General features: G+C 33.5%; 1 protein-coding gene across 5 annotated transcripts in view; it reads left to right on the plus strand.

The window, feature by feature from the left end:
* Nucleotides 1–17,525, plus strand: part of PPP4R3B (protein phosphatase 4 regulatory subunit 3B) — a 60,177-nt gene extending 42,652 nt beyond the window's left edge. The window contains exons 10-16 of one of the 5 annotated variants that reach the window (XM_008699881.2): nt 297–338; nt 1,993–2,151; nt 5,481–5,650; nt 7,779–7,918; nt 8,324–8,487; nt 9,931–10,124; nt 14,970–17,525. In XM_008699881.2, the coding sequence (XP_008698103.1) occupies nt 297–338; nt 1,993–2,151; nt 5,481–5,650; nt 7,779–7,918; nt 8,324–8,487; nt 9,931–10,124; nt 14,970–15,065 (965 nt within the window). In that variant the 3' untranslated portion in view covers nt 15,066–17,525. Of the gene's footprint in view, nt 1–277; nt 339–1,992; nt 2,152–5,480; nt 5,651–7,778; nt 7,919–8,302; nt 8,488–9,928; nt 10,125–14,969 lie in introns of those variants that run through there. The other 4 variants (XM_040623467.1, XM_008699880.2, XM_008699882.2 and 1 more) reach the window with 4 other exon arrangements.
* Nucleotides 17,526–18,043: the final 518 nt, after the last annotated feature.

Here is an 18,043-nt window from a genome sequence, read left to right on the forward strand (position 1 = left end):
TCTGCTCACCCAAGTGTAGCTACCATCTGTCACCATATAATGCTGCTACAGTACCATTAACTATATTCCCTGTGCTTTACCTTTTATCCCTGTGACATACATTCCATAACTGGAATCCTGTATCTCCCTTCACTCATTTTGCCTATCCCCTAACCCCCCTCACAACTAATTCTTAACAGTTATTAAGCAGGTAAAATGAGATTATGACCAAAGACATTCTCTGTATATTGTAGAGGACTAGGAAAATGTGAAATAATTATTGCTGAAGTTAACCGACTTTAACTTTTTTTTATTAGATAATATAGTTGGATCTAACAAAAACAGCACAATTTGCCCTGGTAAGTATAAATTTTTATTTTATGAACTAATACAAATTGTAAGCTTTTTTTGCTCAGATATAATGCATTTATTTATACAAGGCTAGGAAAGGCATTTTTTTAATCCAAAAAAATTTACCTTTTTCCTTTATTGTAAAGAAAAACATTCCATTTTCTCTAATATAAAAGATGGAAAACTGGTTGAAATTTTGTTTTTGTTTTTTACTATAAATTTAGAGCTTGTTTTCTGATATTTTTTTGAAAAGACATCTGAAAGTTGAGGATTTTAGTTCATTATTTTTTGAAACCTAGTAAACGAAGGCCAGTTAGGAACTAGTGTTAGTATTCAGACCTCATTATGCTTAGGTATTATTCATGAATCTGAGTGTAAGCATGGTTGCTTCTACTTGGAACATGCATACCAGGTATGGGGCTGGGAGTATAGAAAATACGCTGTGTGCACCTAGCATCCTGTCTTTTTTACTAGGCTCTTCAGTGGTCTAGGAGAGCCAGTTTCAAATGAGGAGACCATTCAGAGGTTGGATTAGTTAGAGGTATAATGATGAATTTCTTGTCCTAGTTTGAGAAAGTGAAAACAAGGCCTTTAATTAAACTGTAGATTGTTGTTACAAAATCTTTTGTGAATAAAATTCAGGAATTGAGGAATTAACAGTTTATTTTGTTTAACAGTAAGGAACTAGTTCAAATACTGGCAATGGTGTTGGCTGTTACACAGATTGGTCTGAAGCAAGTAAAACTCTTTACTTGGATCTAACGTAGGAAAGATCTTTTAAATATCAGAACTGTATTTTGTATTTTTAATGGCTATTCTGTTATCAAAAGAATGCTGATTTATTCCCGATAGCATCATAGTTCCACAAAATATCTACGTGTGTAATCTTCTTGAAAAATAAAGTAGTTGGACTAGGTTTATTCTGTAAGGCTGTGATTCCAAAATTTCCTCACAGTTTAATATTTCTTGCCTAAAACATTTATAATAGGTGTCAGTAATTATTGACATAAGCCCTTTGACATACATTCAATTTTGATGTTCAGGAACCAGTTTGAAATCATTTCATTAATGTATATACCAAGGCCTCTTAAGGAAAAACAAGTTTATTTTATTAGGCCTTTCATGGATATCACACTTTGAGGTTAAAAAGATTATTGTTAAAAAATCTCAAGGTAATATTTTTCACTTTATATTCAAATAGCCAAAAATGTCCTTTCCTTAAAGATGTCTTTAAAGAAAGCATATTAATTTTTCTTGGGAAATTTTGTTGCACCATGTCAGGTAAAAAGCTTGAGGTATTTGCTCTTTACTGTGGACCCTTTAATAGATTCATTAATATTAATAATGAAAGCAGCACATATTAAGGCAATATTACCAAGAAGATCTCAATGCAGTGAGGGTTTTCTTACCATGTTTGTAGATTTTTTTATTTAGGCTTTTTTTTTCCTCTTAACACTAATAAATATTTTATACAAGAGCTTGAATAGTATTGGAAAGTCTGCTAATGAAAAAGTAAAAATCTGTGTCTTCTTTAATTGATAGAAAAATGAGGAAGAAATACAATTTTACTTTTGCTCTCAAATATGGGACATAAACTTTATTCTCTTAATTTAGGTGAATTACAATATTTATTTTATTTTCATCTGATGACTTTTTTTGTAGATAATTATCAAACAGCACAGCTGCTTGCCTTAATTTTAGAACTACTCACATTTTGTGTGGAACATCACACATATCATATAAAAAACTATATTATGAACAAGGACTTGCTAAGAAGAGTCTTGGTCTTGATGAATTCAAAGCACACTTTCCTGGCCTTGTGTAAGTAACAATTTAAAAAGAACATTCTTATAAAGTATTTTAAGGAACAATATTTGTAATAGAGGTAAAGCCTGAAGTTACCCATGTGAATTGATTTATCTTTTACACTATTTATACTATCAAAGAGATGATTATGAGAAGTACTAATCTTTTGTTTTCTTTTATTTAAAGGACAAGAGGAATAGGTCATGGTGCTTCCCCACCCACATATTACTCACATTTAGATTGAATTAGCTTAACTGTTGTGACAGTGTGTACGGTGACATTTCACTAATAGAACAAGTCCTGCTGTCTTTCACATCTGCTTCGTCAAACTGTCATTTATAGTGACTTTTTAAATAATTTTTAATAAAATTATTTTTATAATTTTTATTAATTTTTATTAATTTTTAAATAATCTTTGGGATATGGGCCTTGAAATGTTTTTGTGTAACTTGGGTTATTTATTGAACTGGTAAAATAACTTAATGAGTAGTCCCTTTCAGTATACCACTTGGACCAACAATAAGCAAACTTAAATGCCAATATTTGCGTCAGTGTTATTTTTAGCAAACTGTTAAGTTTCCTTTCCTCTCCTAATTTTACCGGCAAATAGAGATAAAGTAGCCTACTTCACCCTCCAGATACAAAAAGCTTTGTGTGTTTTTTCTGAGCTTAAAAATCATAGTTAAAATTGAAACATTTAATGTATAGAGAAAAAGATTCATCTCCCAACTACTTCTTTTATTCTTAAGGCCTTAAAAGTAGCCACCATTAACTGTGTGCACAGTTTTTCCTATTCCTTTTTCTACATCTGTACAAATTTATATAAACATTCACGTACTTTTACAGGTTTTTTTGTTTTATTTTTTTAAAAACAGGATCATTTTAACATACTTCTCAGCCCCTTAGTATTGCTCTAGGTGATCGAATATGGTCTCAACTAAATTTTTTTCCTAAATGTAGCTGAGTAACACTTGATGGAGTGGCTCTTCCACAGTTTATTCTGCTGTTCTGTAGTGCACAGATCATGGGATTGTTTGGGTATGTTGCCACTCCAAATGACACTGTAGTAAATAGTCTCGTATATAAATCTTTTAAGTACTGGTTTCTTTATTTACATAGTATAGAGTCCCAATACTGATAATGCCAGGACAAAATGTTTATATAGTTTTAATGTATCCTTTTAAATTTGAGTTTCACATACAGCCTCCAGATTACTTTCCCAAAAGATTGAAGCACTTGACACTCTTGCAGCACTGTGTTACTGATTCCTAAAATGTTATGAAGAGGATGATTGGAAAATGTGGTATTCCATTTGTGTTTTAATTTCCGTTTTCCTTGGCAATATATTTTCCTGTTTTAGTGCTGTTGAATTTTATCTGTTCCGAATTGCCCGTTATTTTTTTCTTAGAGCTCTTTTTATATTAGTGATATTAATAATTTATCACATTTTTGGGAAAAAATGTCCCAGTCTCATTTGTCTTTTGCATTTGCCTTTATTTGTAGTATTTTTTTAATATATAAAAATATGTCTCTTTTCCTCCTATGAGTTTTGGGGGTTTTGCTTGCTTAGGAACATCTCCTATGTCCTAAGGTTATACAAATAAAATACTCTTCTCAGTTTACTTCTACTATTTTTATTAGTTTTTTATTTATATATGTAATACATTTGAAGTTTGTATTTGATTTGGAGGGTCTTTCTTTCAGATGGATAGCAAGTTGTGCCAATCCCCTTATTAAATAAACTATATTTTTCTTACTGAATTAAAATTTCTTTTGTTATATAGTAAATTGCCATATATATCTTGTGTCTTGTTTCTGAACTATTATTTCTAAATCTATTATTTTATTAGATGAGATAATAGGAAAGTTTGTTCTTAGGCCACTATAGCCTCTCTGTTGTAAAGGTTAATATCTGCTAAGTCCCTGCTCACTTTTCCTTTTCATAATTTTCTTGGTTCTTGGACATTTGTTCTTCCATAAAAACTTAAAAATAATTTTATCCAGTTCATCATGAGAGATTATGTTAAATTTTTATATTAATTTTGGAAAGATTGATGTTCTCATGATAGGTGTTCCTATCTGGCTTTCTGTAAGTAGTCCTTTTGGATGACCGCAGAGTAGTCCTATTTATGTGGATATACCATAGTTGAACAAATCTCCAGTATTTAAATGTTTACATTGCTTCAAGATTTCCATCATTGTAAGTAGTACAGTTGTAACTGTATCATATCGTTCACCCATTCACCAGCAGGGTATGAGAATGCCTGCTTGCTCACATCTTTACCAATACTCAGTCTTTTTAATCTTAAATAACTATTTCTTGTCCTGCTATGAAAAGAGATGATAAGTCTAGCACTTCTCTTCACACTTGTTTTTTTTTTCTTCACACTTGTTTAGTGTTAGAGTTATCATACATTTATACCTTATGTGGCCTGTTTCAGTTTATTCTCAGATAATATTTGGAACCTCTTTTGACAGGCACAACTTCTTTTAATGACTTCCGTCTTTGAACAGCAGGGTGAAATGAGAGACATTTCTTTTCAGTACTTAAAATATGAAAAGCCACATTATACTGCTTGTTAATCTATTGTTCCTTCACAAATACAGTCTGATCTGCCACAGTTCATGTTTACCAAAGGCAAAACAGCTCATAAGCAATTGATAAACAAGGGCTAAAATGTATAGGGTTAAAATGTGTATGTTATAATGTATAGGTAGTGTCAGTTCATAGGTAGTGTCGGTTCACAGATGGTTTTTCCAAGGCAAAGAGAACTGAAGGAGTGGAAATGGAACTATAGCCTTCATCAGAAAAAGTGAAAGACCTTCAGCTCTTCTGTTAAGCTGGCAGCAGGAACCCCTTTGGCTTTATTTTCAGAAAATTGAAAAGAAGTACCTACCTCCAGAGCTCCCCCTGCAGAGAAGTGAGGCAGCCTTGGGCAGGTTGCACCACTCCTGTGCCCATCTTCATGACAGACAGCCCTGCACTGGTTCTGAGCTGCCGTCACTACATCGCCTGCATGTCTACCAGCGCTGCTCTGAGTACTGCCATCATTGGCACTTGATGGTTTCTGTGGGGTTTTTTAATCTATACCATGGAGCTACCTGCCTGGGTACTTTATTTATCTCCCAAGTACCAGTTAATTGGTTTTTTTGCTAGGTCTGGCTACATGAGTTACACAGATTTGAGTGGTNNNTCCCTAACTCTATTTTTCTTCAAAAGCCAATTATTTCTAGTGCACAGTTTCACTTTTTATTTTAGAATACATTGCTTTATGTACAAATACCTGTATAATAATTGTTATTAATGAGATTATTAATTTGTTCCCTGTATTATTTTTAATTAGGTGCTCTTCGTTTTATGAGGCGGATAATTGGCCTTAAAGATGAATTTTATAATCGTTACATCACGAAGGGAAATCTTTTTGAGCCAGTTATAAATGCTCTTCTGGATAATGGAACTCGGTACAATCTGTTGAATTCAGCTGTTATTGAGTTATTTGAATTTATAAGAGTGGTAAGTTTATGCTAAAGGATTTTTAGTGAAATAAAATAATTACATGTTTAGCGACATTACTATTTTAAATTGTGAAATTTAGCATAATATTTTAATCCATGTTTACTCTAGATTATTCTCAGTTCCATTTTTATTGGCCAAATGTTTCCGGATTATATTTGGCATATGTAGACATTTTGGTCAAGTATGCCATTCATGAGATCTCTATGATCTTTGTAGGGGTAGTGATAAATAAAAACGTTGAGAGTAATTACTTTGGTAAACTGATAGAAGATGCATAAAAGGTAGGCTATTATGGAATTTTAAGTTGAAGAGACCAAGAAGTTAGGCAGACCACTCCAACTGCCTTATTTTATAGGTGAGGGGCTTCAGACACCCATAGTAATCAAGTGATTTATTCTAGAGCCTCCATTTGGTTAGGAGCACAGTCAGAGTTTGAAGATAGGTCACAGCTCAGTTTGGGACAACAGAAGATGTGTCATAAAAAGATCTAAAGAGAGCTCTATGTGAACAACAGGGTTAAGATTGGTAACTGTAGAACGAGTACAATAAATTTACCCTCTCCCACACACTGAAATCATTCCACCAGGGAAAATGGCCAATGGTTAGAATTTGAAAAAAAGAAAAAGCTAGAAATTCATTCTCTGGTTTTGGCTCTTACAAATCAGATTTCTGCTCATGACATGCTGTTCTCATGTAAAGATTATTTGGCTGACTGGATTATTTTTCTAATAGTAGTCACTTGGCAAGAGTATGGTTATCAAAAGGATGAAGAGGGTAAAAGTATTGTCTTTAGCCTTAGAAAAGAGGGAATATTGTTAACTAGCTTACCAAGTATCTGAACCCTGTTCCACAATGCACTGTTCTAATGAACTAGAGATCGACCTATATTTTTTTTCCTTAAAATTTTTGGTGAGAAACTGATAAAATGAGTAGGGTTCACAACCCCATCCTTATTGATATGATTGAATTTGTTTTTCAGAAAATAATTTTGAGTGGTTGATAAAGGTACATTGAATCCCAAAACTTAACTCATCTTTTTTTTTTTTAAAGATTTATTTATTTGAGAGAAAGTACAAGTGGGGGCAGAGCAAGAGAATCTCAAGCAGGCTCCCTGCCAAGTGTGGAGCCCCACATGGGGCTCAATGATCCAAAACCAAGAATCAGGTGCTTAACCGACTGAGCCACCCAGGTGCCCCAAAACTTAACTCATTTTTTGTTCAGTATACAGCACAGAAACATTTTACCTGGGTTTCTAGTATTTCTTCTTTGCGTATTATTTAATTGAGATTTCCAGCAAAACTAGTTTAAAGACTTAAAATCCTTAAAAGCAGCAGATTATGGTGTATCTTTTAAAGAAGTGGCATATATGTTTCTTCTTAATAAATTCCTGAATCACAACTTCAATTATTAATAATGAGCATACTTCACACCCAGGCATTTGCAGTTATTATTCAGAATGGTTCATTTAGAATTTAAAAGAATTTAGAAGTTACTGCTGTGAGTTTGTTTCACAAAAATTATACCATTGGAAGACTGTGGAAATAGGTGGAATTCAAGTTAATAGTTTATCAGATCTGTGTATGTAATATAGTCAAAGGAGTCTGTGTTTATTATTTAGGTAAGACATCCCATTTTGATAGCAGTTAAGGAGTCATTAAGTAACACCTAAAATTCGTTAAAAATGTAATTTCAACATCTGCCTTCTAACTAGCTGTGTGCTCTTCATCAGGTCATCCAACCTCTCACATTTTCAATTTTCCTTTTCTATAAAATAGAGGTAATAAAACCTAGTTCATAGAATTGTTAGGAGGATCAAGTGAAACTATACGTTAAAGCACTTTTTAAATTGTAAAGTGCTATGTAAATGCAAAAAATAAACAGAAGACATAAACTAAATCTAGTTACTTTCAGATGTTTTGTAGCCCCCCAAAAGGGTGCCTTTTTTATTCCATGTTTTGTCAGGAGGCCTGGCTCATGTGTAAAGAAATTAGGACATTTATTTTTGTAATGTGATTTTGAAAAACCTTTTTTGATCAGCATTGGAACTATAAAAAAATTCTTTTAAGTTTTTCTCCGCTAACAATCATTGAATCATATTTGAATTGTAAATTTTGTCCTTATACAGGAAGATATCAAGTCTCTTACTGCACATATAGTTGAAAACTTTTATAAAGCACTTGAATCAATTGAATATGTTCAGACATTCAAAGGATTGAAGACTAAATATGAGCAAGAAAAAGACAGACAGAATCAGAAACTGAACAGGTATTGTTTAAATATATTGCATCTATAGTCTATAAAATTATATCCAAAATCTTGTGTGGATCTGACATAAGAAATTTACCCAGGAGTATTCTTTCACATCATTAGATACTACAGGGTTGTGTAGAAGGGTAGGATATTCTCCCTACCCTAAATCTTCTATATGAAAAATGCTGCATATCATAACTCAAGATAAATTTTTAGTTTAATTTGCAATGTTTTGGAGTGTTCTCTGGTTACATCTTATATCACAGTTGAGGTGATTATGATGTAAATTATACGTAGTTAAAATTACTTTAGCTCCTCTTGGTTATACATATTTATTCTCACATTTAATCTGGTCACAAACTTTAAATCATTACTCAGTGTTTGTGATGTTTCTTACAGTGTACCATCTATATTGCGTAGTAACAGATTTCGCAGAGATGCAAAAGCCTTGGAAGAGGATGAAGAAATGTGGTTTAATGAAGATGAGGAGGAGGAAGGAAAAGCAGTTGTGGCACCAGTAGAGAAATCTAAGCCAGAAGATGATTATCCAGATACTTACGAAAAATTTATGGAGACAAAAAAAGGTATTAAAATTTTGAATTTTTGAATAATGTATCATTTATTAGGTACAGAAATTATCAGTTGCTTGTGAAGGTTTGGTCGTAGTATATAAAGCATGAAAGACATGAATTTTATAGTGAATCAGGACCTTTTAAAATTTCCACATCTTTTTCCAAATCTGGGAGTTATTTTCATGTTTCAAACTGTTTTTCTTTTAAAGCTTGCCATTTTGCGATGCTCTTCATTTGCTATTCAGAATTACAGTGTCTACTTATACATTGCCTTCTATGAACAATCTTGGATTTATTTCTGTACTGAAATCTCCAATTATAATAGAGGCCATATAGATCCATAGAAACTTTCCAGAGCACTCAGCCTTTTATAGCTGTGAGGAAACTAAGTTCAAAGAAGTAACTTTGCTCTTTGAAATTTTAAAATCATTATAAAAATTTCATAAAGATATACTATCAAGAGAAGTAACATTTCCCATCTTTCAAATATGCTTAAGTTTATAAAACTGAGATCTTACCTTTCAAAAGAATTAATCACATTAATTTTATGGCCTGAAAAATCACCATTATTGGAGTACTGTCCTGCATATATCATATAAATGTTTACTAACAATTTACATTTTGAAAGGCAAAAGCATTTCCTGTTTGTGATTTTGAATGTGAGATTTTCTAAAAGCATTTCTCCTTAGATAGTGTTTCATTGATTCATTACATTTTTCCTGCAACTGTTGTTCCCAGCCTCACTCATCATTTACTCATTAATGCCCAAAGTTCTGTTTACTTCAGCCTGGCAGAGCAAACAGCCCACCAAAATGTCCTAAGGAATAGGTAACTTTTGGTAGCCTAATTCTTCTATCTTTATTCGTTACAGGCACTGCCCTGACTACTGTGAAAAGGGGCAGCGATGCTGTACTTGAAGTACTGTATCCACTTAAGAATCATATACAAAAAAGTAGCAACCAGATATGAAAGGATAGTAGACACCTAAGTCATAAGAGAAACAGCTAAAGGAACCTGGAATATTCGGGAAGTAAAAGACTGATAGACATGATCATATCATTGTCTTTAGGCATTTGAAATACTTATGGGGGAGATTATCAGGTCTGTCAAGGACTGTAGAAGTATAGGGTCAGTGCAGTAAAGAGACCCTGCAGAGGGACAGTAGAAGGAAGAGTCAGACAGGTAATGAATCCTTGACACGTTCTAGATACAACAGTGTAGAATTCTAGTGTAGGATGGCTGATTCTGGTATATGATTCTTAAGGTCTTTTCTAATCCTGAGATTTCTAAGATTCCAGCTCATTAAAGACTCACCACTGTACACATCATGCTCTACTCTTAGCTCTTATGAAGCAAAAGCAGTGTTTTACAAGTTCCTAAGTTATTGTTATTTTCAGTTGCTTTGCTTATTAGGAATATTTACTGAGAAAGATAAAAATTTTACTTTCACTTTAGCAAAAGAAAGTGAAGACAAGGAAAACCTTCCTAAAAGGACATCATCTGGTGGCTTCAAATTTACTTTCTCCCACTCTGCCAGTGCTGCTAATGGAACAAATAGTAAATCTGTAGTGGCCCAGACACCACCAGCAAGTTCTAATGGATCCTCTTCCAAAACTACAAACTTGGCCACATCAGTAACAGCCACCAAGGTATGTGAAATTATTCTGTACACAAACTTTGCTTTTTCCATCTTTTAAATTACTTCATGTTTACTAAAGAAAATTTGGATAATAAAAATAATTTCAAAGAAGAAAAGAAAGTTGTACACATTGTCATCAGAGAACATGACTGCTAATAACATTTGATTGATTCTTTAGGTATATGGGTTTATCTGACGTGTAATTGAGGTCTTTCTATAAACAGTTTTGTATCCTGCTTTTATTTATTTGTTAAAAGAATGTTCCTGTGTTACTAAAACACTGTTGATGACTACAGAATTTCATTTTATTTAGCTGTATTATAATATTTCTAAGTAACCTACCCAGTAATATTTTGGAGCACATAAGTTGATTCTGATGTTTCATTGATAGGATTGCTGGTGGTGTTGCACTTTATTTTCTTGAATTGATGAGTAGAAGAATGTTTTCATACATACTGTCAAATACCTCCAGGAAGTTTCTACATGTTTACATTACCGTAAACATTGTATGAGTGTGCTTGGCTCACTGCAGCTTTGCCAGTGTTATTATAATTATTTTTAATCTTTGCCCATTAGGTAGTGGAGACAATATAGATCTCGTTCCCAGTTGTGTGTCCTTAGTTAGTAGCAGAGTTGAATATTAGCCTTTTGAATTTGCTCTTCTGCAAATTGGTCTGGTCTTTTTTTCTCTATATTTCTTGATAACTTTCTCTTTCTAGAGTAAATAATTGCCACCATTTTTTCATCTGTTGCAATAGTTAGGTGCCTGTCACTAATTCTTTAGTACCTTTCAGGTTAGTTTCTGCCTTCTCTTAACGTCTCCAGTCTGGTTCCGACCTAGATCCGTTGTTCACTAGATTTGCTGCTCAGCTCTTGTCTTCAGGCTGCGGAGGCCATTATCCTAATACTTCTTTTGCCTCTCTTTTTCTTGTATTGTTTCCGGGTCTTATGTCTCTGTACTCTTTCTTGATTTTCCCTCCCATTTTGGTGGAGCACATGCTCTGATAATTGTTTTCTGAGAAAAGAATCCCAGGAGAGGTAAAATTTGAGCCCCTGCATCTATGAAAATGTGTTGATTCCGTCCTGCTTGACTGCCAGTTTAAATGAATGTAGAACCAAATTGGACATCATTTTCTTTTAAAACGTAGAAGTTATTATTGCCAAGAAATCCAAAGACATTCTTATTTCTGATCCTTTGTGTGTTGAGTTTTTATTTTCTTCTTGGAAGCAGCTAAATAGTCATGTCCTTCAGTTTGGAAACATTTTATATTATTTCACTGTAACTTATTGTTTGGATGTTGGGCCCTCTGTATTGATCTTATAATTTTCATAATTTTTCTCTCCTATTACTCTTTTTTTTTTTTTTAATCATCTTGTTCTGTTTTCTGGGTTATTTCTTGGGAGTTCTTAATTCATTATCCTTCCAAATAATTTTTTAAGCAAAATCAAGTTCAAGCACCAACACATTATTCACCCTTTCTGACACTAACAGGAGATTACTGAATACATTTGTACTCCCTCTTTTTGGGGGGACAAGGAGAAAACAGTGATTGCTCTTGAAAAATAAATTGCTCATCACTCTAGATTATGACAAAAGTTTGAAATTCACTATCTGTTGATGCCCACAGTCGAATTGATTAGTTCTTAAAATTAAATAGATCAGGTGTGAACTTGTCTGTTTTCCTTGGCAAGGCATTCTAAAGCTCTAATATGCTTTTAAAAATTGCAGTCTTTGAAAATTTGATAGTTTTCAAGGCTGGTGAGACATTAGCTACTAATGAAATTACAAAGATTTTTTTTTTTTAACTTAGCTGTAAAACCACATTTTCCTTGAAGAAGAATACTTACCCCAAAAAAGAAAGAAAAATACTTACAAAATCATAATAAAAAACTATTAGTGGGTGCTAAAACGAACGCTTCTTTTGCCTCAGATTAACAAAAGAGAACGCTGAATCTTGCTTTCTCACTTAACAAACTTACCTGGGTGAACTTTCCGTATTAGAACATAAAAGAACTTCCTCCATAGAATTCCAAAGCATGATATACTTTAATTTATAACTAACCCTCTTGATGCATTTTAAAGTTGTTTCCAGTTTTTTGCAGTTAAAAGAAATGTGACTTTCTACACAAAATATTTCATATCCATGTGTGTTTCTATATAGAATATGCATTTACAGTTTTGAGTAGTTACTGAATTTACTCAGTAAAATGGAAATATGTGGATAGTTCCTTAACATGGTATATATGCCCAGTACCAAAAGCTAGCTTAATACTTATGGACATATTAGAAGCATTCCCACCAAAGTTGGGAACGAGGTAGGATACCACTATGATTGCTATTTTTTTTTTTAAGATTTTTATTTATATATTTGATAGAGAGGCAGCGAGAGAGGGAGCATAAGAGGGGGAATGGGAGAGGGAGAAGCAGGCTTTCCTCTGAGCAGGGAGCCCGATGCAGGGCTTAATCCCAGGACCCTGGGATCATGACCTGAGCGGAAGGCAGACACTTAATGATTGAGCCACCCAGGCGCCCCTGATTGCTATTATTTAACCATTGTTCTGGGGTCATAGTCAATGCAGTTAGTCGAGATAAAGAAATTAAAGCTATAAAAATTAGAAGATATAAAAACCACTTTTCCTGATGATTTTGTAAAATTTTATTAATCATGTTTATGGAAGATCTGTCCTTTATTTTTTGAGTAGAGGATAATTCTTGAATTCTCTCTCCTTATGTATTTTTAATATGATTAATTATATTAATAGTTTCCTAACTTATAATTTGTTAGTTCATTCGTTTGTTTGATTCAGAAAAAATGTCATTGTGTATTCATAGGTGTTTGTTATCATTATCATTCGTTTTTATCCCTTCCTTTGTATTGGAAACTTTTCTCAAGGGTAATTGGCATAAGTGATCTTAACTGCAATCTGAGAGTTATTTTAAAACAAGTATGTTTATGTTTGTATATTAAAGTCTGGAATCTGTCAGATGCTTTACAGGGTGCATATCTGGATTTAACTTCTAATATTTCACATTTTATATTTTTATTTTCAATAGAAATTATCATTTTAATGTATAGGAGTTTGTTTATGGCATATATGTATAGATAATAGAGATAAAATTGATATTCAATTGTGTAGCTGTTTCAGATAGAATATTTCTTAATCTTAAGCAAAAAGTCATTTTAAATGTTACCCATTGGAAACTGAAATGTTTGTACATTATGATATATAATCTGTAATCCTAAGCATGATTAAAACTTTCCTTGATAACTCGTCATCTTTGTGAGTATCAGACTGGTGCCTTTTCAGAAGGTAATTATATCTTCTATCTCCTCCGTTTGGCTTAGAAACCAAATGAATAAGAATGATATTAGTAATAGCAGCAAATGGCAATTATTGAACACTACATACCAAGCACTGTGCTAAGTGCTTTTTATGTTTTCTTTTCATTTTATTTGCAAAATAGTTCACTGAGATCTAAGTACTGTTACACAAATTTTAGATAAGGAAAATGAGTCATAGAGATACTAAATCACTAGCCCACAGTCAATACACCTAAAAAATGGTGGCATTGGAATTTGAAATTAGGCAGACTACAATCAATACATTCTTAACCAATTTAGCTGTACTGCCTCTTGCTTATCAAACTTAAGACTTGTGTGTTATTAAGCTGAGAAAGCAGGTATAAGTATAAATGGTACAAATAAGTTTAATTCCCAGACTTTCTGAGAACGGTTTCTAGCTGCTCAGTGGCCTTTGTTGATAATTACAACGGTTCAGTTATATATTGGCAAAGTGTTACTGCCAGATGTCTGGGTTCTTTAGATATGAAGCTACTTAGCTTTGAAGTATGAGTTATTTTAGTTGTATTTATTTATCCCCTTGAGTCTAAAGGGTTTGAACTAAATCCAGTGTTTTCTGTAGCACTCTTAACCTGTGGGACGTATGTATAAACTTCATGGGATGGCTTCAAAATGAGTGCAAACCTGAGGACATTTAATTTCCTGGGTAATGTCCAGAGCTTTAGTAGGTTTTCAAAGGGGTCCATGACTCATAAAAGGCCGAACACCTGAATTACCTCATCCTTACTTTCCTTTTGGTTAGAGAGGTAGCCCTAAATTTTTTAGTTGTTTGTTTCAGGAACCAATTTATTTGTTTATTATTATCAAAAGCATAATGAAAACAATGGTATGCACTTAGTAATGAAATACATATGTGAAGTACGGAGACAAAAGGAAGCCCTGACTGACTACCATCTCTAGTTTAAACATAGAGAAATGAACTCGTGCATTTCCACAGTCCTTCCAGCTCCCCGTGTCATGATGATTTGTGAGTCCTGCTATTTGGAGATAAATTTTTCCACAGTGAAATTTTGCTGAATTGAATTGAATTGTGAGGTATCGTTAAAAATCCAAAAATAGGGGCGCCTGGGTGGCACAACGGTTAAGCGTCTGCCTTCAGCTCAGGGCGTGATCCCGGCGTTGTGGGATCGAGCCCCACATCAGGCTCCTCCACTATGAGCCTGCTTCTTCCTCTCCCACTCCCCCTGCTTGTGTTCCCTCTCTTGCTGGCTGTCTCTATCTCTGTCGAATAAATAAATTTTAAAAATCTTAAAAAAAAAATCTAAGAATAAATAGAAAAGTTGAGGGTAACTTAAAGTGCCACCAGTGGTACCAAGTGTTCATAATTTTCAAGCAGTTCCTTTATCAAATTCAAATATATCTGTTTTTGAGATATGTATGATTAGATAGTTCAGAAGAGTTATTTGTGATGTCTTTAAAAGTGACTATTTATACTAATAATTTTTTTTCTTAAAAGTTACATATGTTAAAAAATTATTTTTATTCTTCAATAGGGAAGTTTGGTTGGTTTAGTGGATTATCCAGATGACGAAGAGGAAGACGAAGAAGAAGAAACATCTCCCAGGAAAAGACCTCGTCTTGGCTCATAAAATATTTAGTGGGGATCCTCAGTGTGTGGTCTTACTAAAATGCTGCAACTGTTCAATGAGCTGAAAATCTGAATCAGAAAGCTTTCTCACTTGAACTTATAAATATACAAGGAGTAGCAAAAGATACTCAGTATATCAGCTAGGAGAGTTTAGTTCTGTAAAAAACCAGGCTTCCCAGGAACTTGATTGCTTGCTAGTAATTAAGGGGTTTGCCTTTCAGGCTGTCAAAAAAAAAAAAAAGAAAATGGTTAGTAACCAGAACCTGGGAGATAGCTTCTTCCTGAGGAAACTCTCAGGTTTGGGAATGGCTTGGGGGAGGGAACAAGGTTAATAAAATAATATTAAATGCAGGGTTGCTCCAGGGGGGTATCCGATCTAGAAACAATTACAAAACTTTAGTTACAAACCCAATAACATTACTTGTATAATGGTGCTGGCCATGTTGTTCTTTTAATCAGTTGCCTCTTTTTAAAAAAAAATTTTTATGAAAACCAAATTCAACTATCATAAAAATGAGGTTATGCTCTTGGGACCATTTTTTGAAGATTTAACAGAAATTCAGCCTTATAGGTAGTTGGAGGGAAGTACTCTCTGTGTTACAGTACATGTTGAGTTTACCACACCAGGAATTTTCAGTATGATTTTGATGAAAACAAGCTGGATTCAAAATGGACAGTCTTGTTAATATAACTTTACAGCACTTTTAGAGATAACTGATGCCAAGAATCAGTACAGTAGTATTTCGAAATGATTTTCTCTAGAAACTTGGGAGTGGATTGAACAGAATGTTTCCAAGTGTCTCCCAGTACATACAATCTTTTGTGCAAGATACTTTGAAGTCACTTTCTGCTTTGTTCATAAAGTTTCTCTCTCCAGAGCTGCAAGCAAGTTTTAAAGTATAATTTATAAAGACTCACATACAAAGACTAGTGCTGAATTAAGTGGCATTTAATATCTAGAGGCCATTTTGATCCAAGAAGTTACTTCAGTATCAAAGTCAGTATGCAGCACATGAAGTTTTTCCATAAACAAACAAGGGTGTAATACGAAAGCTGCTTTTTTTTAAAGAGTAAAAGCACATTCCATGTACGTAAATGAATTTAAAATAAGTTGAGGCAAACAGTTAAGAGGTTTTATTTTTAGAACAGCAAGTTAACTGTAAATATTTTAATGTTAGTTTGCTCATCTATGATCTGAGATCATGCTGAAGTGAGAAAAACGTCCCTCAAACTACAATTTAATGCATTGGGAAAAAAACCTAAAAGCAGGAATTCCAGCTACAATCTTCAGATCACCCTTGTAATGTGTTATGGGTCCATTTTTCCTGGAATAGCTTAAACTGAAGCAGTTTCCCCTGTTTTGGAGATTTTGTAGTTAATTTTAATTTTGGCTATTGTTTGGAAAAGATGGGCTGTCTGTGTAGATATGAAGTATAGTTTTTCCATAAAACAGATGTTTATTTTGTATTAAAAATACCACTGTACTTGTTTTACACCATTTGTATACATGTGGTGATATTAATGCTGAACTGTAAAATTCAGGAATTAAAATGTGACCCTGTAATTCTATGATTGTTGCTTTTGTTTGGTTTGTTGTAAATATAAGTTAACTCCATTTTGAGATTTGTCCATTTTATAGTATCTTTTAAAAGCCAATAAATTATCCATAGATATTTATTATAAACCACTAAGTCCTACACCAATCTGAATGAAATAATTCTAAACAAACGAAGGTTGACTGCACTTTAAGAATTACTGATTCTACTTAACATGTGCCTTGGGCAAATGAAGTCCGAGCACCAAAACATCACAGCATGGGGCTAGTCTCACCTCTTTGATTAAAAGTACATATAATGAAAAGGACCTTCCACTTTATAAGGCAAGTGACTCAGGATAATTTAAACTAAGATTAGTAAAGTTACCATCAAGCAAGTTCTGTGGCCCCTTTCACTCTTCTTAGCTCTTAAATTTCCTCTTGTCATCTAAGAAGACCAGGCTTAAAGCATTTCCTTATTTACTCTTGACTCTTCCTGATTAAGTAATTTTAAAGTTCCAGTAGGAAGTATTATCTTTATACCTTATGAAGAGTTTCTTTAATTTTCCTTTCTGAAGAATTGCTACGAGTCAAACATTTAAATCATCATCATCTTAGGAACCTTATCATCGCAGAAATGTGAATGTTTTGTTGACTTACAGGATAACAGTTTTCATGGTACATATGCTCACCCACAATGATATGAAAACAGGGCTTAAAATATCCTTGAAAGAATATTAAGTTTCCACATGTTAGCTGCTGTCTTAACGACTACCCTCAGGCAGATCAGGATTTTTATATCTCTATCTTCACTCAGTGAACCAAGCCAGAGCCCACATTTGTATGCCTGAGGCTCTCTTAAAATTATATCTGTAAACATGTATCCACTATAAAAACTATTTTTAATAAAAAGTTACATGAAACAGATTTCTGTGTTTTAATCACTAGTGTTTCCTCTTGTCCATCTCAGTGATGAAAATGTAACAAATGTAATGCTGGTTTTTCTCTGCAGGTTGAAGACTGGAGCTAAACAAATTTTGGTATCCTTTTTAAAAGTTTGTAACTGTAGATTTAAAGAGATAAAATGGAATTATAAATTAAACTTCAGGAGCAACCCGTGACTAGAAAAGGGGCTGCTTGCTGGAAGACACAATACAGGAAGTTTTCTGAAAGAAGGGTCTCTCCTACTCTTCTGGTTCTCTAAGCAAACACAGAAAACCATCCAGGACCACTTCACGTAAAAAAAGACCTACACCCAGTAATAAAAGACCTACACCCATGGCTGCATTCCCCTCAGTAGTCATTTGTTCCCTTTGTTAGTGGTAGCTTTTCTAGAAAGAGTAATTGAATATTTTTAACATCCCTCACATCCATTTTCCAAGTGCTGTTTGCTCCTGCCCAGGAAAACTGGTCTGATTGGATTTCCTTCTTGGTATACCCACAAC

Source organism: Ursus maritimus, unplaced genomic scaffold (genome assembly GCF_017311325.1).
Source record: "Ursus maritimus isolate PB19 unplaced genomic scaffold, ASM1731132v1 scaffold_6, whole genome shotgun sequence".
Lineage (NCBI taxonomy): Eukaryota > Metazoa > Chordata > Mammalia > Carnivora > Ursidae > Ursus > Ursus maritimus.